The sequence below is a fragment of the Octodon degus genome, unplaced genomic scaffold, assembly GCF_000260255.1.
Source record: "Octodon degus isolate 3935 unplaced genomic scaffold, OctDeg1.0 scaffold00011, whole genome shotgun sequence".
NCBI lineage: Eukaryota > Metazoa > Chordata > Mammalia > Rodentia > Octodontidae > Octodon > Octodon degus.
Window position 1 is genome coordinate 14,054,542 of NW_004524587.1, and position 23,698 is coordinate 14,078,239.

Genomic DNA, 23,698 nt, shown 5'->3' on the forward strand with positions numbered 1-23,698 from the left:
GAGATTCTAAACAGATTTCTGTAATTGACTATATGTAAAATAATAGCAAAAATAAGTCAAAAGTTCTGAGCTTCAGTATCCAGGAAAATGACAGTATTACAAGCAAATAAAGTTAATGATTTAGAACAACTTTAGAGAGAGATACAGCAATACTAATAGTGTTGATCATATTGTAGTCAAGTTAGTAGTGAGACATTTACATGCAAATATCAGGCTATATAAGACATTATTTTAGACCAGTCATAGTGTTAGCATACAATAAACACTATGTTTTGCTACCTAATTTGGTAACAAGATAATACACAGTATATTGTGCTTTAAAAAATGGTATTTGTGGGGGCCGGGGAGATGGCTCAGTGGAGTAAGTGCTTCCCTGGTAAGTGCAAGGGTCTGAGTTCAATTCCTGGTTCCACACACACAAAAAAAAAGGTATTTGAAATTTGCTTTTCCAGTTTGAGATGAGTACACACTGATTTTTTTTCTTTTTTGGTCTGTTTGAGACAGGGTCTCACTATGCAGTTCAGGCTGGCCTTGAGCTCATTTTGTAGCCTTGGCTTCAAACTTATAGCGATCCTCTTACCTCAGCCTCTCAAGTGCTGGGATTGCAGGCATGTACCTCACCCCTAGCTAGACCATTATTTCTTTAACCTGGGCAGTATTACCTTTGCCCAGGAGACTGAGGGAGTACCCTGAATTCTAATTACCAGTATGATGAGTAAGGTACACTACAAGCATTCAATCAACAGGGGCCCAAGACTCAAATTCTTCTTAATGCATGGGACAATCATATAATTCTTGAAAGTGACTAAAAAAAAAAAAAAAAAAAAAAGTGAAGAACTAGCCAATGTTACATGGAACTCCAGAACATTCCATCCCATCAGACATTCATACATAAAAGTAAATTTACAAACTTAGAAAAAAATTCTTTAGTCCATATAAATGCAAAATTTTTGGCTCAACATATATGAATTTTTTGTGAATACCACTACCTTATAAAGAACTTACCATTTCAGAAAATCATGTCACTGCCAAAAATGCCATTCAGAGAATATAGGGTGCTGGATTTGACCCCCCGCCACCAAAAAAAAAAAAAAAAAAGTCTCAATAAACACTACCTTTGTTTAATACACAAGGTTTTTGTAGTTCTTAAATATTATACTTAAGGGAAGTTCCAAAAATAGTGCATGTACTAATAGTCTCATATAACTTGCTCCCAGCTTTCTCCAAGTGTAATATAGTATGGATCTAGGGTACTGAGCTGTAATAAAAATATCAACATCAGGAAATTGACAAAAGGGTATTAATGACACCATAAATCTTAATTTTTATATACATTTATGTGTGTCTTTGGTTTTATGAAATTTTATCTCATGGAAAGATTTAAGTCACTACCACAAACAAGTTACAGAACTATCCAGGTGTAGTGATATACACCTATAATCCCAGCACTCAGGAGGCTAACGCAGGAAGACTGCTGTGAGTTTGAGACCAGCATGTACGATATAGTGAGTTCAAGGCTAGCCTTAACCATATAGTGACACCCTGCCTAAAAAAAAAAAAAAAAAAAAAAAAAAAATATTTAATTACCACAAATAAACTGGCTTGTGCTATCCCTCTATATCCCTCAACCTATCCCTGATACCTGACTATTCTCCATTTCTGTGGTTTTGTCATATTAAGTTATACAAATAGAATCATATATATATATATACAGTTATTACATCAGTTTGTTCCTTTTATCGTTGTGTGGTACTATAGTGTACTACAGCTTGTTTATTATTCATTTGGGTTGTTTCTTTTCTTTTCTTTTTTTTGAGATATGGTCTTGCTATGGAGTGCAGGACACCACTGAATTCACTTAAAGAGCCTAGGCTGACCTTGAACTCATAGTGATCCCTCTGCTTCAGCCTTCTGAGTGCTGGGATTACAGGTGTGCACTAGCATGCCTGGCAGGTTGCTCCTAATTTTGACCTATTAAAGCTATAGTCAGGGGTGGTAGTACATGCCTATAATACAGCTACTCAGGAGGCGGAGGAAACAGGATGGCAAGTTTGAGGCCTACTTGAGCATCTTCACTAAAACCTGGTCTCAAAATGTAAACATTTTTAAAAAGGGGGATGAAGAGATCACTCAGTGGCAGAGTACATGCTTAGGACTGAAAGGTCCTGGGAATCTCCAGTATTAAAAATAAATACATTGGGCTGGAGAGATGGCTCAGTGGTCTAAAGCACCTACTTGGAACAAGCTTGGCAAAGCACAGGGACCGCGGTTCAATCCTCCAGCACCACATGCCAGCCAGCCGCACCCCCTGGTGGGCTGAGCTGGCCACACACACACACACACACACATACACACACACACAATAAATAAATGTTAAAAAAAATAAAAAAAATAAATACATTTCTTATTAACATTATTATATAGGTTACTGTACAACTTAATTTTTTTTGTTTTTCTGTATGTAACGAATACTCAGGATGAGATTACTGAGTAATGTAGGAAGTGCAAGTTTCTAAAAACCCGACACACTGTATTTCAGAGTGGCTATGCCATCTTGCATTCCCACCAACATTCGTTACAATAAAGCATTTTTATACTGGCCTTGAGAACCAAGTACCCCACTTATATGGTAAGGGTCAGACTAGTCCAGAATGGCAACTGATATCTTTTCCACTCTCCTTCTTTCATTTCTTTTGTGGGGGTGGAGAGGATCTCTGTAGTCCAGGCGATCTTCAAACTTGTTATTTAACCTAGAATGGTCTGGAACTCATAACCCTACTACCTTAGCTTTCCAAATGCTATGATTACAGGTATACCCCACCATATTCAGCTCCCCTCACTCCCACTACTGGATATCAAACCCAGGACCTTGTCCATGCTAAGTAAACATTTATCACTGAGAGACATTCCATGTCCATCTCCTTTCTGAAGCTGAAAAATGCTCAGAATAGTGGAGAAAGCTACGACTGTTTTCTCAGCTGCAGGAGAAGACACCTCTGTTAGTGACAAGAATGTAGTTTAGAAACTGGCATAGGGCTGGTGAGATGGCTCAGTGGTCTAAAGCACCTATTTAGAACAAGCTTGGCAGAGCACAGGGACCGCGGTTCAATCCCCCAGCACCACATGCCAGCCAGCCCCGCCCCCTGGTGGGCTGAGCTGGCCACACACACACACACACACACACACACACACACACACACACATAAATAAATGAATAAAATTAAAAAAAAAAAAAAAGAAACTGGCATATACAAACAGAAAGTATTCCCTACAGAGCCAATACTGCAAGTGTGGTGGAGTATGGAGCATCAAACATCACTTCCACTTTCTATTTCAAATGATTTGCTTTCATATGTTTATATTTCTCTTGTTAATAATAAATGGAATAGTGTGGCCAAGTATGGTGGCATACACCTGTAATCCTAGTACTTGGGAGGCTGAGGCAGGAGGATCCTTGCAAGTTTGAGACCAGCCTGGGCTACACAGTGGGCTCAAGCCCAACCTGAATTGCAGTGGGAGATCCTGTCTCAACAATAACAAATATGGTATTGGGAAAACTACATATACACAGACCACACACAAAAATCAACTCAAAACGCATTAAAGACCCATAAATATCAGACCCAAAAATATGAAACTACTAGATAAAGACACAAGGAAAAGTTTCATAAGACTGGGATAATAAATTTTTTGGACAAGACTCCAAAAGCACAGGCAACAAGAGCAAAAATAAACAGAATTACATCAAATTAAAAAGCTTCTAACAACAAAGGAAACAGCAGAGTGAAGAGATAATGTACAATATGAGAGAAAATATGTACAGACTACAGATATGATAAACGGCTAATATTAATAACATACTTTTTATTGTTGACACAGTTAATTACATGAATTTTATTATTTATTTATTTTGTATTTTAGTAAGGGCCTACAAGGTCTACAGGGTCCCACTATGTAGATCGGACTCCTAGTGATTCTCCTGTGTTCAACCTCCCAAAGACCTAAGATTATAGGCACACAGTACCACACCTCAATCCCCAATCCCGTCTCAGCATGCCCAGGGGGTGAAGCCAGCACGGCACACCAGAGAACCCCAGCCACTGCATCTGTCTAAGCAGGTGCTTTAATCCGCTGAGTTATTTGGCTGGCCTAAAACATGACTTTTAAAATGCAGCATGTGGGGCTGGGGAGATGGCTCAGTGGAATAAGCACTTCCCTGGCAAGCACAAGGGCCTGAGTTCAATCCCCGGTTCTGCCAAAAAAATAAATAAATTTTAAAAATGCAGTATGTATGTGGAACATAAATAACTTAAAAGCAAGAAAATTCACTTGGAGTCCTGTCTTTGGAGTGAGACCCTGTAGAAACTGTACTAAATACATTAAAAAAAAAATGGATAAAGAAGGCTGGGCATGGTGGAACATGTCTGTAATATCAGCACTTAGGAGGGTGAGGCAGGAGGACTGCTGCAAATGTGAGACCAGCCTAGGCTACAAAGTGAGCTCACAGCCACCCTGAACTACAAAGGACAGCCCTGTCTCAAGAGGACAAAACAATAAAAAATGGGCAAAGGAAAAAAAAAAAAAAAAAAAAAAAAAAAACTGGCAAAGAACTCAGGAACTCAGTGCCTGCCTGGCAGGCACAAGGTCCTGAGTTTGACTTGATTTTCAGTACCCCCACCAGCCCCCTAAAAAAGCCAAGGACCTGCACAGGCATTCCTGAAAAGATATACAAAATTTTGAATAAATGCTCAATATTACTAATCGCCAGAGAAATGTACATTAAAACCCTAAGGAGATATCAGCTCCTAACTGTTAGAAGTGCTACCATAAAAAAGACAAGTGTTGGAAAGGCTATAGGAGAAAGCAAAGCAAAGCAAAACAAAAGGATCACAAGGAATTACTACCTTCCAGAATGCTGTATTGTACTGGGGGAACAAGCAACATTCATGAAAAATGACGTATGTGAGGATACCGGGAATGGGCCATAACACACAATATTGTTCACTATTTTGAGCCAAAGCCAACAAGGACTATTGTAACCTAATTCTCTTTAATCTCCACAGGCAACAGACCAAAGCTTGGAATAGATGATGTGCCGATTCAGTCATCAAAATTTAAGATTTCTGTTCCTGTTTTTACTTAATGAAAAAAGTAATACACTTTAAAAAATATATTTTAGTACAGGATCTATAGGTCTCACTACACAGATAAGACTCATAGTGATCCTCCTGTTTTCAGCCTTCCAAGCACTGGGATTACAGGTGCATACCACCATACCTACTCTTAGGCATGTCTCACCACACCCAGGGGGCAGGGCCAGCACAGGACACTGGGGATCAAATCTGGCCCAGTCCGCTGAGCTATTTGATAGGCCCTTTTTATTTTTTAAATTTTTATTAAAGTAATACACATTTTTTTTAAATCTTTTTTTTTTTTCTTTTTTCGGAACCGGGGATTGAACTCAGGCCCTTGTGCTTGCCAGGCAAGCACTTATTCTACTGAGCCATCTCCCAGGCCCTGGTAATACACATTTAAAGGACTTTCTTTTTTCCCCTGTGACAGAATTTCACTCTGTCTTGTACATCACACTGCCCTGAATTCATTCTGGAGTCCACGCTGCCCTCCAACTTACTGCTATCCTCCTTGCTCCAGCCTCCCAAGCATGGGGATTACTACGTCCAGCCTAAAGGACATAATTGAAAGGAAACAAGGAGGCTTGCACAAGGAGGCTTGCAGGTTAGCTGAGTTCTTTAAAGCACCTGCTTGGACAAACTCAGTCAGGCATAGGGGACCGCGATTCAATTCCCAGCTCCATATGCCGCACCAGACCTACCTTACTGCCCTTAAGGCACCCTGTGCCAGCTGGGAAAAAAAAAGAATCCTTCTCAATTAAAAAAAAAAAAAAAAGAGCAAACAAAATTTCCTATAAAAAACATACACAACTCTTAAAGTTCAGAAACTGGCTGTTTGACACAGAAGTCAAGACCGACCAGATAGCTCAGTGGAGTAAAGCACCTGCTTAGGCAGAGTGCAGGCCCCAGGGTTTGATCCCAGGCACCACAAGCCTTACCATACCAGCCCCTGGGGTGTGCTGAGATGGACTGAGACTGGGTGTGGAGGTATGTGCCTGTAATCCCAGCGCTTGGGAGGCTGAAAACAGGAGGATCACTCCAAGTCCAATCTATATAATGAGACCCTGTAGAAGCTATACTAAAAAGAAAAAAGAAAAGAGTCAAAAGACCATGGAGCTGAGGAATCAAGTTACGAATCAAAAAAAGTCAGGTGTGGTGATGCACACCTGAAATCCTTGCTGCTCAGAAGACTGAGGTAGGAGGATAAAAGGTTAGAATCTAACATGGGCATTTTAATAAGATCCTATCTCAAAATAAAAAGAGCTGGGATGTGGCTCAGTGGTACAGCTAGCCTATATAAGACTCTGGGTTCCACCTGCACTACCAAAAAACAACTCCAACAATCTAAAATAAACTGCCAGGGTCAGAAGATAGCTCAGTGGGCTAAAGTGCCTGCTTAGGCAAGCTTAGGCAAACTTAGGCAGGCACAGGGGATCACAGGGAACCTCGGTTCAATCCCTGGCACCACACGTCGCCATGCCAGCCATGCCCTCAGAGTGGGTTGAGCTGGCCAAAAAAACCCAAACAAACCAGAGATTGCCTATTCAATACATTTTTAAAAATCAATAATTAATGGGCTGGTGAGATGGCTTGGTGGTCTGGGCTGGTGAGATGGCTCAGTGGTCTAAAGCACCTACTTAGAACAAGCTTAGCAAAGCACAGGGACCGCAGTTCAATCCCCCAGCACCACATGCCAGCCAGCCCCGCCCCCTGGTGGGCTGAGCTGGCCACACACACACACACACACACACACCCAAATAAAATTTAAAAAAAAAATCAATAATTAAGAAACAAAAGCTGGGCATGGTAGCCTATTCCTATAATCCCAGAACTTTGGAGGCTGAGGTAGAAGGATCACCACAAGTCTGAGGCTAGTTTAAGCTACACAGTGAATTCAAGGCCAGCTTGGAGTACCTAATGAGACACTGCCTCAAAAAAATACAAAAGAAAAAATGATTTTTTTTTTTTTTTGGCCTGCTCAGGATGCCTTAAGGGCAGGTCTGGTAAGGCATGAGGATCTGGGGAATCAAACCACAGAATTCTGAGCCTGACTGCTTTGTTTAAGCAGGTACTTAAACAATTGAGCTAATGGGCAGGCCCCCCAAAAGAAAAAAAGAAACAACATGATGTATATGGTGGCACATGTCTATAATTCCATCATTCAGAAGGCTGAGGAAAACAATCACCATGAGTTTGAGGCCAGTCAAGGACAGTCTGAATATCTGAAAAACAAACCAAAACAAACAAAAAAACCCAAAACAAAACAAAACAAGTAGCATTAATACATCTAGAAATTAGAACATAGATATCAAGTATGAAGAAAGAGCTTGGCATAGTGGCACATGCCTGTAATCTCAGCATTTTGTAGGAGGATCACTGTTTCAGATCAGCCTGGGCTACAAAGTGAGCTCAAGGCCAGCCTGAACTGCATAATAAGACTCTATCTCAAAAAGACAAAAAAAAGAGAGAGAGAGATTTAAAAAGAACAGTCAACATCTGAGTAATAACTAGAGTCACTTAAGTAAAGGATAAAGCTGGGGGTGGGTGGAATGATTGTGCCTGAGGCTGGAGGATCTTTGAGAGTTCGAGACCAGTCTGGCAGCCTGGGCTACAAAGTGACCTCACACCAGCCTAAACTATACAGCAAGACTGTCTCAAAAAAGAGTAAATAGGGTGGGGAGATAGTTCAGTGGCATAAATGCCTGCTTGGTAAGTGCAAGATCCTGAGTTTGATCCATAGTTCCTTTAAAAAAAAAAAAAAAGATTTTTTTGGGTGGAACCGGGGATTGAACTCAGGCCCTTGTGCTTGCTAGGGAAATGCTTATTCCACTGAGCTATCTCCCTGGCCCCGAAAAATCTTGTATAGAGAACAAGCTACTGGGTCTCTTTGTGGTACTCTACACTACAATGCAGGATACATTTTGTTTTCTCTTTTTCTTATATTTACTTGGCCCAAACTCACTCTGCAGAACCTGTTTTATCCTAATTTTAAAAAATGTAAAACTATGCCACTCCAAAAAAAAAAAAAATTCTCAGATTGAAAGGGAACAGAAGAAGAGGAGGAAGAGGAAGAGGAAGAAGAAGAGGAGGAAGAGGAAGAGGAGGAAGAGGAGGAGGAAGGGGAAGAAGAAGGAGAAGAAGGAGGAGGAGGAGGAGAAGGAGAAGGAGAAGGAGAAGGAGAAGGAGAAGGAGAAGGAGAAGGAGAAGGAGAAGAAGGAGAAGAAGGAGAAGAAAAAGAAAAGAAGGAAGAGGACGAAGAAGAGGAGGAGGAGGAGGAACATCATAACACTGAGAAAAACTAGTAAAGAACCATCGATACTGAGACATATTCTGGTTACGTCTATCATTTCAAATACCATTTCTTCTTTAAGTAACAAGTTAGAAAAAGTCACTTACAAGACAAATAAAAAACATTGACGGTACCAGCAGTGTTAGTCTTCTCTTGAGCGCAGAATACATTTTTAGGGCTGGGGAGATAGCTTAGACCTAAGCACCTGCCTGGCAAGAGCAAGGGCCTGAGTTCAATCCCTGGTACCACAGCATGCCATGCTGGCCCCGGGCCCCTAGGTGCACTGTGCAGGCCTGAAACCCACCAGTCCCAAAACCAGACGTGGTGACACATGCCTGTAGTCCCAGCGCTGGGGAGGCTGAGACAAGAGGATCACTACAAGTCTGAACTGCATAGCAAGACCCTGTATCAAAACAAAACAGAATTCATTTTTAATTAGAAGAAAATTGTGGAACCAAACAATATGAACCCCTAAAAAGCTTTTGTCCAGTGTGGCATTTATAAATACATTCTTGAGAAATGTAAAAGATACTGGAAACTAAGTATCTGTATCCTTAGTCAACTTGAAATAAACTCTCATTTAATAAAAAATAATACTCTAATAACAAATGTCACAATTCCTTTGTTACTGTTTAGCTGTTCTTTTTTTCTTCCTTGAGATTGGGTCTTGCTGTGTAGCTCAGACTGGTCTCAAATGACACTATGGCCTTAGTTTGGGAATAATACAATTCCTTGTGAGTTTTCCTGATACTTGTTATAAAACATTTAAAAACCTGTTTACATAAGGGGCCAGGGAGATGGCTCAATGGAATAAGCGCTTCCCTGGCAAGCGCAAGGGTCTGAGTTCAATCCCCTGTTCTGCCCCCAAAAAACAAAACAAAACATGTTAATATTAAAAATCTGTTTACAATATAAATCTTTCTTTGTCAAGAACTATGAAACATGTTCAGGTAACAGTCATAAATCATAAGTCATTTAATGAAACAAATAAATTAAAAAGAACTAAGAGTGTAGGGCTGACGAAATAGTTCAGTAGACTAAGTGCCTGCTTAGGCAAGTGCAGGGACCAGGGTTCAATCCTGCACCAGCCCCATCCTGGGCACATTGAGCCAGCCACTGAGTTGAGACGAAGTGGCACATGCCTTTAATCCCAGTGCTGGGGTGGCTGAAAACTGGAGGATCACTAGGAATCCGAGCTACATAGTGAGACCCTGGAACAAACACATTAAAAAAAAAAAAAAAAAAAAAAAGAACCAAGAGTGAGCACTGAATCCAACCACATATAGGATTAAGGTTGAAAAAGGGGGGCGGGGGAGGTGGCAGTAGATCTGAAAGTAAAAAGACCAACATCAAAATTCAAGTAACAAACAGCAGAGAAGAGGGTGAGATAACTATTTTTGGAAGCAAAGTCAATTCATACTCTCTAGGGCTGGTGAGATGGCTCAGTGGTCTAAAGCACCTACTCAGAACAATCCCCCAGCACCACATACCAGCCAGCCCCGCCCCCTGGTGGGCTGAGCTGGCCACACACACACACACACACACACACACACACACACACAAATAAATAAAATGTAAAGAGTTCTCAAATTGTTTAAAAAAAAATTCATACTCTCTAAATGTCAATGAGCTCAATATTTTTTTTTTTTTTTGGCGGAACTGGGGATTGAACTCAGGCCCTTAGGCTTGCCAGGGAAGTGCTTATTCCACTGAGTCATCTCCCAGGCCCCAAGGCTCATTTTTTTTTTTTTTTTTTCAGAACCGGGGATTGAACTCAGGCCCTTGCGCTTGCCAGGGAAGTGCTTCTTCCACTGAGCCATCTCCCCGGCCCCCCGCAAAGCTCAATTTTAAAATAACATTTTTTGGGGCTGGGAAAATGGCTCAGCAGAATAAGTACTTGCTTGGCAAGTGCAACGGCCTGAGTTCAATCCCCGGTTCTGGGGAAAAAAAAAAAAAAAAGATTCTTAAAACTGGGGGTTGTGCCACATAGTCCAGGCTGGTCTTGAACTTAGTATGCAGTTCAGGCTGGTCTCAAATTTGATGTTTTTCTTGCCTCAGCCTCCCAAATGCTGGGATTACAAGTGCGTGCCACCACCTGGCTAAACCAAACAATATTTTAGTTTTCATGTTATGATTCAAAACTATATGAAATAAATTTAAAGTTATCAAATATTCTAAGTTCAAAATTATATTTTAGTTTTATTTTAATAAATTTAAATAAGTACATTTAATTATAAAACTTCTCAGTAAACCCTATATGGTGTGGTTTATATAAGTGTTTCAACAGCCCACAATTAATGGCTTGGTTGCCAGCCTGAGGTGTTACTGGATGGTGGGTGTAATGATATGAGTCAGAAGCTTACTGTTCTAAAGGTGCAAGGAACAAAGAGCACAGCCTAAGGAGACTGGCCCCTTGTACTTCTGGCAAGATAACAGATTCCTGGAGGCAGTGCCCTGTCTGTTCTTTGTTCCTTTACCTGGGAAGATAGCAACTAGTGATATGCAAATTTAAAGAGTTTGGTGAATGCCAGAACACGATGTAAGTAACAGCTTGCTTACACCAAATTAGTTATGCACATTCTTTAGCCTGTTTGTAGCCCTCAATAAATGTGAGAGGTTTCAGCTGCTCCCCAGCTCACTTACAGTGAGACTTCTGAAGCTATATTAATCCAATCTTTGTCTTTTCTTTCTGCTCCTACTGATAATATTCAACAGATGGGAGAAACTATGAAAGGGGGCCCTAGTGGGAAACTTAGGGCAATAGGGTGTCATCCAGTAAAGGAGATATTGGGATTGAGCCCCTTCCCTCTCTTAACTATTTTCCAGTCCCTATGTTTCATTTGCTATATGATCTGCCATGATATACAGTACTGTCTACTGTCTTAGCACAGACCCAAGAACAGGCCAATGACCATGGTCAATTACTGGCCTCTGAAACTATGAGCCAAAATAAACATCTCCTCACAACTTCATTATCTTGTATATTTTGTCACATGACAGAAAGCTAATACACAATTCATAAAAAAATTCAATTCATTTTTCCAGCCATCCATCTAATCTACCACTAAAACCATATGCAAGAGTTATCTGGAACATCAATCAAATGTTATCAAGTGCTACTTATTTCTGAGGGAAACAGATTCTGGATATTTTATTGTTTTACTCTTCTTAGGTTTCCATATTATTTACATTTTATTATTGTTTTCTTCAATTAGTATTTACTGGAACATTTCAGACATACATAATGATCACATACATCATAGAGAATTTGTACCTGTACATGATATAACTTGTTTATATTACTTAAATTTTACTTAAATTTTAAATAAGTATATACTATACTTTAAAAACAAGTCTTTTGTGAATCAGAAAGACAACTCTTTAATCACTGCAATCTTCTTTTCCAGCTGGAAAGGCAGTCAGAAAAAACAGCTTTTAGACTAGTGAAGATAACTCAATGTAGAAGTGTGACCATATTAACAAGCACACAAAACAGATTTGAGTTTTCTCTTTGGACTCTGTAGTACCTAAGGGAACAGACCTGTATCACCAGTGCTGGTACATGGTGTCTACACAAAAAGCCTCAGAACTCTCATACCTTCACAACAGGATGGCCCCCAGTAGATGCTTTTACTGCCCCTCGGCTACCTTCAGTTTCATAATGGGCTCGATGATGTGTTTTAGGTTGTACTTCTATTTTCAGTTCACATTGTCCAAAGTGAGTTGGTAAAGGCCAGTCTAATGGAGGCAATGAAGATGTGCTATAAATAAAACACACAAACATGCTATTGTCGCCATGATTCAAATTAGTTCTTTGCCAATACTTGTCATCTCTGAAACAAAGTATTTTAAAATAAATTTCTTTTAGCATAACACTGGTTATGGTAGGTGCTTAATAAATAATTATTTAATCTGAACACAAATCTATTTTAGCTACTTTTTCATTTTTCATATTTTCTCAAAAAGGACATATTCTAAAAATTTTTTTAAATTGTTTCTCAACTATGTATAATTACAAAAACCATCAAAACTCTAGTAATTTCAGTCCTTAAAGCAAAAGATACGCATTTCTGTATGTGTTTCTCTCCAAGAATCTAAAAATCTTATTCTAGGCTTCACAATGTAACCTTCCCTCCCTTAAAAAAAAATTTGTGGAAGTCAGACATGTTTCTTCCCTACTTCTTCTCTATTATCTTTGTTATCACTGAAAAATTATTTATATTCAGCAATATATTGCAATTTGAGGTTAAAAATTTCACTATGTATTTAACTAAAAAACGAAACAAAACAAAAAACCCTTTAAGCATCTTTAACATATTCCGGCCAGCCTAAACCACTAGTGTTACATACATGACCACCCCAATTGGTGGCTTATACCACCCAGTGGCCCCATCTCACCCAATAGGTCTAATCCATGTACTACCAGTGGTTCAAAACCTCCCAGCAGTGAAAGTTTTGAGTTATGGCCCTACTGTGAACAAGCAAAATGACAATTTTTTGGGTTTTTTGAGACAAGGTCTTATAATTTGGCTCAAGATGGTCTTAAACTCATTCTGTAGCCTTGGATGGATTCAAATTTGCAGTGATCTTACCATCTCAACTTCCTGAGTGCTGGAACTACCAGCAGGCACTACAACACCTGGTTAAATGACATTTTAAAAACTTGATTGATGAAATAATTTCAACATCTTAACGGCCTAAATGTTTGTTTAGATATACTAACACTGAAAATATAGAATTAGAAAATAACATATTAGTGTATGCCTATAAACCTAGCACTCTGGGAAGTGGGCAAACAAGAGGATCACACGTGCATGACCAGCTTGGGTAACTTAACCACTTAGTGAGACCCTGTCTCAAACATTAAAACAAGGGCTGCGGATATAGCTCCATGCAAAGCCCCTTGGTTCAATCCTTACTATAGAAGAAGAGACAGAGAAGTAGAGAAAGGAAGAAAGGTTGAGGGAGTAGCTTAGTGGTAGACTGCCTAGCATGTGCAGGCCATGGGTTCAATCCTCGGTGCCACAAAATACAAAATAAGGCCAGATTGTTTTTCTTAGCCACACTGTGCCTGCCTGGCAAGTGCAAGGTCCTGAGTTTGATTCCCAGTACCAAACCAAACCAAGCCATATCACCTAAACAAATAAAACAAAAACAAGAAAACAGACATCTGCAGGTCCAATATTAATGGTCCCCAAACTACAATGTTAAAAAGTAACATCCTAAAAAAAAAGTAACATCTTAGTAATAGGTGAATTAGGGCTTTCTTCCCCCCCTCTTCCTCCATCCCTCCATTTTTGTTTTTTGAGATAGGGTCTCACTATGCAGTTCAGGCTGGCCTTGAGTTCATTATATACTCCAGGCTGGCCTCAAATTTCCAATGATCAGCTTCTGCCGCTCTACCTCACAAGTGCTAGTACAACAGTCATGTGCTACTACAGCAGGCACCTTCTAACCTTTAAAATTGTATCATTCTTAGTGTAAATTTCTAAATTACCCATTAATTCCTTCAGTGTACTCACTCCAGATTAAGCCTTCATATGGTACAGCTCAGAGATAGCACTTTTTAAAATTTTTTCTGCAGGCCCTTATATTGAGCTACATTCTTAGACCTCTTATTTTTCAAATTTTGAGACTGGGTCTCAAAATGTAAACTGCCCAAGGTGAGCTCAAACTTGCAATCCTCCTGCCTCAGCCTCCCAGAATGCTGGGATTATAGGCATGTTCCACCATGATTGACTAAGATATCAATTTTTTAAAAATGTATTTTAGTACAGGGTCTCACTACACAGAATGGACTCATAGTGATCCTCCTGTTTTCAGTCTCCCAAGTGTTGGGAATATAGGTGTGTACGACTACCCCTAGTCTCATTCGAAGTCTCAGGGTAGCCCAGGGGCAGGGCCAGCACAGCACTTCGGGGAATGAACCAGTGCCTATGTCTGCCTAAGCAGGTGCTTTAATCCACTGAGCTATCCGGCTGACCCTAGGATATTTTTTTTATTGGTCTAAAACAATAGGTCAATTTTATCAACTGTTAGTTCTGTACTTGTTCTTCAGACATGAGCAAACTCACGGGAAGCAAGATAAATTTTAGAAACAAAATCAGGTATGGTAGTGTAGCCTTGGCTACCTAGTGAGTTCAAGACCAGCCTGAACTACATAATGAGACACTTTCTCAAAAAATAAATAAATAGAGAAGTGATATCTTCAGTAGCAAAGATTCCATATTCTATTTTTCTAAAGATAAGGATTCCAGAGATAGTTATTTATACTAATAAAAATTTATTTTTTAAAAAGTCACTAAACAGGGCTGGAGAGATGGCTCAGGGGTCTAAAGCACCTACTTGGAACAAGCTTGACAAAGCACAGGGACCGCGGTTCAATCCCCCAGCACCACATGCCAGCCAGCCCCGCCCCCTGGTGGGCTGAGCTGGCCACACACACACACACTAAAATAAATAAATGTTAAAAAAAAATTAAAAAAAAGTCACTAAACATATACAACTCCATATGGGAATTTAATATATGATAAAAGTTGTCCTTCATAATGAATTATAGATTAGAACAAACCTTCACATGGTACTGTAACAACTATCAACTTATTTGGAGAGTAAAAGATACTATATTCTTTATCCCTTACACCAAAATAATGGTGGAACCAAGATTCAAATATTTATTTGATAAAAATATCATACACATAATATACACAAAACTATTAGAAACACATAAAAGTTATAATTTTAATTATTTTATTTTTTATTATGTATTTAGTACAGGGTCTACAGGGTCTCATTACAAAGGTTGGACTTGGAGTGATCCTCCTGTTTTCAGCCTCCTAAGCACTGGGATTACAGGCATGTGCCACCATACCGAATCTCAGTCCCTGCCTCAGTGCGCCCTGGGGGTGGGGCCGATCACATAGGCAATAAAGCAAAATCTGAATACAAAAATCTGAAAACTTTCTCTAAAAACAAATTATACACTTTTTTTTTTTTTGGAGGAACCGGGGATTGAACTCAGACCCTTGCACTTGCTAGGGAAGTGCTTATTCCACTGAGCCATCTCCCCGGACCCAAAACAAATTATAAACTTAAAAAGTAAAAATAAAATAAAAAAGGCCAAGGTTGGTGGTACATGCCCATAATCCTGGCTATTTGGAAGGACAAGGCAAGAAGAGGATAATTTTGAGACTAGCCTAAGAAATATATGTACAACACATGACCTATATACTTTTAAACTCAGCCTATCTAAAAATACTTTTAATGCTGGGCATTGTGGCACACACCTATAATCCCAGCACCCAGGAGGCTAAGACAGGATGATCATTGTAAGTTTGAGACCAGCTTGGGCTACAAAGTGGGCTCAAGGCCAGCCTGAACTACATAGTGAGACCCTCTCTTTAAAAAGATGCCCACTCCCCCCTCAAAAAAAAAAAAAAACAACCTTCTAAAACTTAGAAGAAAAATAAGCCAGGCATGACAGCACATGCCTATCATCCCAGCACTCAGGGAACTGAGGCAGAAGACCACAAGTTGAAAGCCAGCCTGGGATACATGGTGAGTTCAAGGCTAACGTGAACTACGTAGTAAGACTTTGTCCCCCCTAAAAAAAAAATTAAAAAATAAAAAAAAAATAAAAAACTTAAAGGAAAATAATGGGGAAGGGGAAAAGAAGTCAGGAAAAGGAAGGGGAAAGGGATGAGTTAGAGAAGGGCAGGAGATGGGGATGAAAAGGAAGGAAAGGACAAGATAAGGAGAAAAATGATCAATTATAAGTAGACAACACACTTACATGCTACTAATGAACCATACATATGAAAAACAATCAGCAGCTGAATCTACCAACTCACCGAAATATTGGGGTATGGCCAGGCTTTGGTTTGTTCCAAGTAAAGGGTGAAGGAACTGAAAGAAATTGGTCACCAGATGAATCTTTCTTTAAAGGATACTGAGATCCAAGGCCATCATCTATTGAAGTCTCCCGAGATGGTGATACACTCCCTTGATCATCTGAACAGAGCTCTAATTTTCCTGGTAGTATGGCAGCTTGATCTTCAGATGTCTTCCTTGTTTTCAGAGGGATATCAGTTTCTACACAGTATTGAAAGGGAAAAAGTGCAGGGCCAAGGCTTGACCCACTGTGGACAGAGACATTGAGCCAGGTATCTTCTGTTACACTTCCCCTAGGGGAGTGACCAGGAGAAGGAACAGGTGAGTGATGGGGTGAAAGAGGCCCGGCATAACAAACTTCAGCACTGGAGTGCCGCCGTTTCCCACAGGGGGAGGTAGGCCTTGATGAAGGACCTGAAGCTGGCCTGGGGCTCAGCCAATTCTCATCAGTGATACTGGATCTAGGAGAGTGGCAAGGCGATTGCCTGGGTGACAAGGAATGCCCAAGTCCATACTGTTGATGCCAGGACTCTTCTCCAGGGCAGCCCCCTGGTGAGCCACCTGGAGAAGTCAGAGGGGATCCAAGAGTAAATCGGGCAGCAGCTTCATTCAACTCCGAGTCCACATCATCATAAATGTGTGAAAGAGATTCACAAGAAGAAGCATCTGAAAACCAGCTCCTAGAAGAGATGCTGCTGGCAGGACTAGGACTAAGGGAAGACTCCCGGTAGGACGGCTCAAGAGGAAGATAGAGATGATCTCTAGAAGGCCTCTCCAAATATTCCCCTTCTGGGTCAGTTATATGTAGATCATCTTCACATGCATCTGTTTCTTGATGACAGTTAGGTGAAATAGATGTAATTTGAATACTTGGGCATTCAAAGGGCTTGGGACCACCTAATGGGCTATATTTAGATTCAGGAACATCAACAGTTCCTTCATAGTTCTTGTGACCTTGGAGCTGAAACGATGGTGACAAAACAGAAGAGTGAGACGGTAATCCATGATGTGGTAAGCAAAGCGATGAGTTTAAAGTAGATGGAGGTGGATCTACATTAAGGATGAAAATGGATGCACAATCATCTGTCTCAAGATCTATGGGAAGAAGCCAAAAAAACAAAAAAGTCAACAAAACAAGAAATTGGAAAATTTAGATGTATAAATTAGATGAGAAAGTAAATAATAATAATCCCGGGAGGAAAAAAAATGGGACACAAAATCTATGTTGTTAGCTCCACTAAAAATTATTTGTTTAAAAATGCATCTTAATTATTACATATTTATACATGTAATGACGACTTTTCTTTATTCTCACAATTTCAAAAATGATAATCAGAAAACATAGTCTAAATCCCTGGTACTGCAAAAAAAGAAGAAAGAAAGAAAGAAAGAAAGAAAGAAAGAAAGAAAGAAAGAGAAAGAAAAGAAAAGATAAGATAGTCTAAAACTAATAAATGCTAAAAGCAGCAAAGGAAAAGCAAATACACACACACACACACTATCTATATCTATATCTATATCTATATCTATATATACATTTTTTTTGAAGTTGTACTACTAATTTGTGCTAATGTTTGGACAACTTAAATGCTTATATCTTGTACTCTAAGTAACTAATTTAAAAATAACAACTAACCATTGCTTCTTACTATCTTGTTTTGAAATCTTTAAAATTTAAAAAATAAAACTAATAAATGCTTTTATAAAACAATAATCATGTCTGTTAAACACTGCACTGCAGTATTGAGATGAGATGGAAGGATTCACTGTTTCCTGAGAGGTATTTTAGCTGGCTGCCACAGGGGTCCCATGGCTTCTCCAGTAGGTATATGCTTGGGCTGCAGAAAGCTTCAGTTAAGGACCTACCCCAGATAACTCTGCCTGGCAGCTGCTCTGGATTACTCCTACCTTCTGCAGCTCCCCTCAATCAGGTCCACAAGGTTCCTCCATTTCCACTAGGCTAAACAGAAAGTATGTACATGTGCTAGCCCACTGTTTTTTTGTTTTGTTTTGTTTTTCTTTCTTTTTTTGCTATTAAGCAACCTTCCCTTACCCTTAGCAGGGCAATCCATGCCATGGCATAGGTTCTAATAATGTATTTTTCAGATGGCACAGTTTTGTCTTTTGGTGAGTTCTATGTTGAGTAGAGCACGGTGAGCTGGTGCATTAAGAGGTAGTAGCACCAGAGGTCAAGTGCCAAGTGACCAGCAGCTAGAGCTGGAAATTCAAAAGGTCACTGGCACCAAAAGCAGCCAGTAACACTGAATGTGCTGGCAGCAGAGAACAGAGAAATGCCAGGAGATCCCCTCTCCAGTGGCAGGAATAACTACCAACACCTGCTAGTAGCTGCCTGTCTCAATCAACAAGGATATCAAGATATTTTTATGGCTTATAAGCAAAACTGAAATTTCTAGAGACATGGTTGTAGGTAAACAGGCACATTCATACCACACTAACAGGAATGCAAAATAGAATAGCCACTCTGAAAAACTTCGGCAGTTTCAAGTAAAATAAAACACACTTTACATAGGATGCAGCAATTTCACCACTGGGTGTTTGTGCACTCTTTAGAAAAATCACTGTATTCACACAAAAACCTGTACAAAAATGTTCATGGCATTCTATCTATAATCACAAAAAAACCCACATGTATTTACACATTGGAAAATTTACTGAAGAAAAAAGTGTACTACTGCTAATAATGCAATAACTTAGAAAAATCTCAGACATTATGCCCAATAAATGCAAGTCTCAGAAAGCTATATATATTGTACAGTTCCATTTATATGACATACTCAAAGATGATAAAATTACAGTGACAGAAAATCAGTCGCTGCCAGTGAGTAGAGGTGGAACTAATTAGGCGTGTTTAAAAGGAGGCTGCTATTAGAACTGCTATATATGTTGATAGTAGCTGTGATGATACAAATTTATACATGTTAAAATTCAGATCTGTACACCAAAAAAGTACCATTTTACTGCAATTTTTAAAATAAAAAATTTAAAATTTAACATAAAGAATAAGGTCATATCAAAGACACAAGAGTTAACTTTTTTTTTTTTTTTTTTTTGCGGAACTGGGGATTGAACTCAGGCTCTTACGCTTGCCAGGCAAGTGCTTATTCTACTGAGACATCTCCCCAGTCCCTCATCTTTAAGGGTCCCGACAAGTAGGAAAGAAATGTGGAATAAAATAGGTAATAGTAGCTGGGTGTGATGGCGCACACACCTGTAATCTCAGCACTTGGAGGCTGAGACAAGAGGATTATTGCAAGTTTGAGATCAGTCTGGGCTGCAAAGTGAGCTCAAGGCCAGCCTGACCTGCATAATGAGACCCTGTCTCAAAAAAAAAAAAAAAAAAAAAAGTAATACTGTTATCAAAACCCATAGCATCAAACAAGCTTCCATGAGTCCACAAAGAAATGTTTCTAAGACATAATACCTGACACCTGCAGTATAAGGAAGGAAAGGTTTATTTTGGTTCATAGTTTTAGTCCATGTTCAGTTGGTTCCAAAGCAGAAACAGGAGAGTACACAGGCAACAGCAGAGAAAAAGGTCCTCAGTTCATGATAGCAGAGTGAAGAGAGGAACCAGGAAGAGAGATACACCATTCCAGGCCATGCCCACAAGGACCTATCTCTTAGGACCAATCCCCACCTCCAAACAGCACATTTACACTCTTAGGATCCAATCACCCTTTAAAAGTCCCACTCTGAACACATGACCTTTTGGGGGGACATTCCAGATCTGAACTGTAACTCTGATATAAACAAACTGAGTAAATAAATGAATAAACATAATGGGACAGTGCTTACTTATAGGAAATTCTAATTAATAAATCCAGAGTCAGGCATGGTGGCACAGGCCTATAATCCCAGCTACTAGGGAAGCTCATGCAAAAGGATTATACAGTCTCACTCTAATGTGAGAAAATATCAAAAAAACCCAAATTGATACAGTTGTGGTGACTCAGAAAGCTGAGGCCAGACGACAGCTGTGAGTTCAAGATCATCTTGAACTACAGGGCAAGATACTGTCTCAAAACAAAAACAAAAACAAAAAAAAAACAAAGCTGGGTGTGGTGGGCCTACCTGTCTGTAATCACAGCACTTAGGAGGCTGAGGCACAAAGACTGCTACAAGTTTAAGGCCAGCCTGGCCTACATAATAAGTTCAACAAGGCCAGCCTGAACTGCACTTGTGAGACACTGTTGAAAACAAAACAACATAGCACAACACAACAACAAAAATAAAGCCAAATCGAAACCAAACAGGGCCAAATTGAGAGGCATTCTACAAAATTACTAGTAAGTAGACCTTTGACTTGCAAACTCATTTCCTTCTTGAGTGCTGGTTACAACTCAAGTTGGATGTAAGTCAAAATTTTTCCCCATAAAAAATAATGGAGGGCCTGAGGAGAGAACTCAACATTCTAAGCACTTGCTTGGCAAGCGCAAGGGCCTGGGTTTGATCCCCAGTACTGCATGCCATGGTGGCTCCACCACCCAAACTGGGCATGGTGGCCCAAGCCTATAATTCCAGCGCGGGGAAGGCTGAGACAGGAGTATCACTACAAGTCTGAGCTGTGTGGAAAGACCCTATAAAAATAAATAAATAAATAAATAAATAAAAAAGATTAAAAAAAAAAAGAATGGAAATACACATAACGGGTGCTGAAAGCACCCTTTAACCTTGTCAAAATAAAAAGGGTTGTAAATGTATACAATTTACCAGAAACACCAATAATTTTCCTAGTGTATTCATCAAAAAGTTATCAAATGTACTTACTTTACCAGAAACAACAATTTCATACTGTATTCACCATTCAAGTTGACATCTCTGTTTTGCAGTAAGGGAGGATGAAATACAAGGCAGTTGTTGCTTGGAAGGACAGTTCCCTTTCATAAGAAGATCAGGAATCTAGCTCTCTGGTGTCCTTTCTCTCCTTGGGACAGTCCACTACCCCCTGCTTCTGACTCACAAGGTCTCAACCTTTTCAGAGCTAAGAACAGGGTGCCTGTTTTTAACATTATTTTTTAGTATGACATGACATTATGCAAGTAAATGCAATGATTAGCTTTTTCTCTGTTTGCACATGTTTTCTCTACAAATGTTTGCAGCTCTATTTTTCAAGCATTTCTTTTATTTCAGGACTTTGCTGCACTGATTTGCTTTTATTTATTATGTATTTGGTACAGGGTCTCACTACACTGTGAGATTACAGGTGTGTGCCACCATGCCCAGTCTTGGTCAGCCTAGCACACCAGGAGTGGGGCAGGGCTGGCACAGTGTGCAGTGCTAGGAATCAAACCCCAGGTCCCTTAGCTTGCCTAAGCAGGCGCTTAGTCCACTGAGCTATCTCATTGGTCCTGTTGCACTGATTGTTGATATTCTTCCTCCTCTTCAGATAGCTCCTCAGCTGCCATTCCCTGTTTCTCAGTCAGAAGTTGCTCCAGTTCCTCTGCAGACAATTCCTCTTAGTGTTCCTCCACCCATTCACATCACCACTGGCTATTTGCCAGCCTATGGATTCTGCTATAGTGACAATATTGCCAACTACAGGGTCAACTGAAGGCTCAAACTCTTCTATACAGCCTTCAAAGTCTCTCTCTCGTATAACTTTAGGCCATACTTTTTTCCAGGCAGATCTCATTGTCTTTAGAGAGACATTAGCCCAATATTTCTCAATTAATCCCACACAAGAAAGGATGTTGTAATGTTCCTTCCAGAACTCCTTAAAGGTTAATCTGTATCTGAGATCATCTGGAAGCACTTCAGGAACAGATCCTTGGTGTATAGCTTAAGTTACCAATAATCTGCTGGTCCATAGGCTGCAGTAAAGGAGTTGTATTAGGTGGGAGGAACTACACTGACAGCCATGGGAATTCTTCAGCCAATTTTTCTAAATCTCATGGGTGAGCAGGAGCATTTTTCATGATGAGGGCCTTAAATGGCAAATCTCTGTCCTTTAGATCTCTCTTTCCCTCTCTCTCTGCCTCTCTCCCTCCCTCTCATTCTTTCTTTCTTTTTTTGACAGAACCAGGGATTGAACTCAGGCCCTTGCGCTTGCCAAGCAAATGTTTATTCTACTGAGCCATCTCCCCGGCCCCTCTTTCTTTCGAGACAGGGTTTCACTGTATATAGTATGAGCTGGCCTTGAACTCACTATGTAGGCCAGGATGGAATCCAACTCACAGCAATCTTCCTACCTCAGCCTCCCAAATGCTGGGATTATAGGTGTATGTCACATGCCTGGCTCTCTAGATATTTCTTAACAGTAAGACTCAAAGTCTCCCTGACCCACTCAAGAAAAAGTAGTCTTGTTACCCAGGCTTTTATATTAGATCTGTACATCACTCCTAGCCTATTCTTTGTTTTCTGAACACTCTAAGGGTCTCAAGAGTGATAAACCATGAGAGACTTTATCTCGAGGTCACCACTCCCATTGGCACATAGCAGTAAGCCTATCCCTCATAGGTCACACTCTTGTGGCCTGTCATTTTCTTGTCTTCCTAGGTAATGTAATGTATGTTCTCCTGGGTATTTTCTTCTAGAAAAGGCCAGCTTCCTCACAATTGAACTTCATGAATGTTAAAACCATTCCTCTGTGTTATTGTTTCAAAGTAGTGTATGTAATTTTCAGCAGCCCTTTTATCAGTTCTGGCTGCTTCACTATCCCTAGTTATGCTACAAAGCTTAATTCTCACTTTAAAGTTGTAAAATCATCCCTTGCTAGTATAAATGTTTCACTATTATCACTTGTTGATGGATTATCGTTATGAAATCTGTATTTATAGCCCTAGCTTTTTCACAAGTTATAAACTCAGGCTACAACTTGCTGTCTTACTTTTTCCTCCTTGCTGGGACAAAATACCCAAGACCCCAAATTAAGAAAGGAAAGATTTATTTAGCTTATAGTTTGTAAAGTTTTCAGTCCATAATAAACTGACCCCAATGTAAGGTGGCATGGCAGAGGGGCAACAGTTCATGGCGGCAGAAGAGAGAAAAAGCAACAAGAGCAAAAAGGCAGGAACAAGCTTCTTTTCTGCCCTTACACTGTAAGCAAGCTACCCACACTAGGGAGGGTGCAGCATTGACACCACCTTAGTGTCTCCCTCTTGCAGACTGAGGATGTTTATAAAGAGAGGACCTTAGCCCCTGCTGAGTCTTTAGTTAAGCTTTCAAACTTCAAGTTGATACAATGTATCAGCCATTAAACCCACCATTTGCCTTCCTTTTATCCACTCTAGTGGTAGCCTTTCTACCTCCTCTAACACTGTTGATTGTGCCTTACTACTGTAATTTGAGTAACATCTTTAGCAATACTAACTTCTTTAAACAAATCTCTTCTCTAAGATTGTCCAGATGGTGGATTTTGACTATATAT

General features: G+C 39.9%; 1 protein-coding gene across 1 annotated transcript in view; it reads right to left on the bottom strand.

The window, feature by feature from the left end:
* The window catches only part of Nfatc3 (nuclear factor of activated T cells 3), a 156,771-nt gene that overhangs the window by 101,189 nt on the left and 31,884 nt on the right, over positions 1 to 23,698 (bottom strand). The window contains exons 2-3 of the mRNA XM_012513521.2: positions 16,272 to 17,406; positions 12,020 to 12,182 (exon numbers count right to left, since the gene is read on the bottom strand). Coding sequence (XP_012368975.1) covers positions 12,020 to 12,182; positions 16,272 to 17,406 — 1,298 coding nt within the window. The remainder of the gene's footprint in view (positions 1 to 12,019; positions 12,183 to 16,271; positions 17,407 to 23,698) is intronic.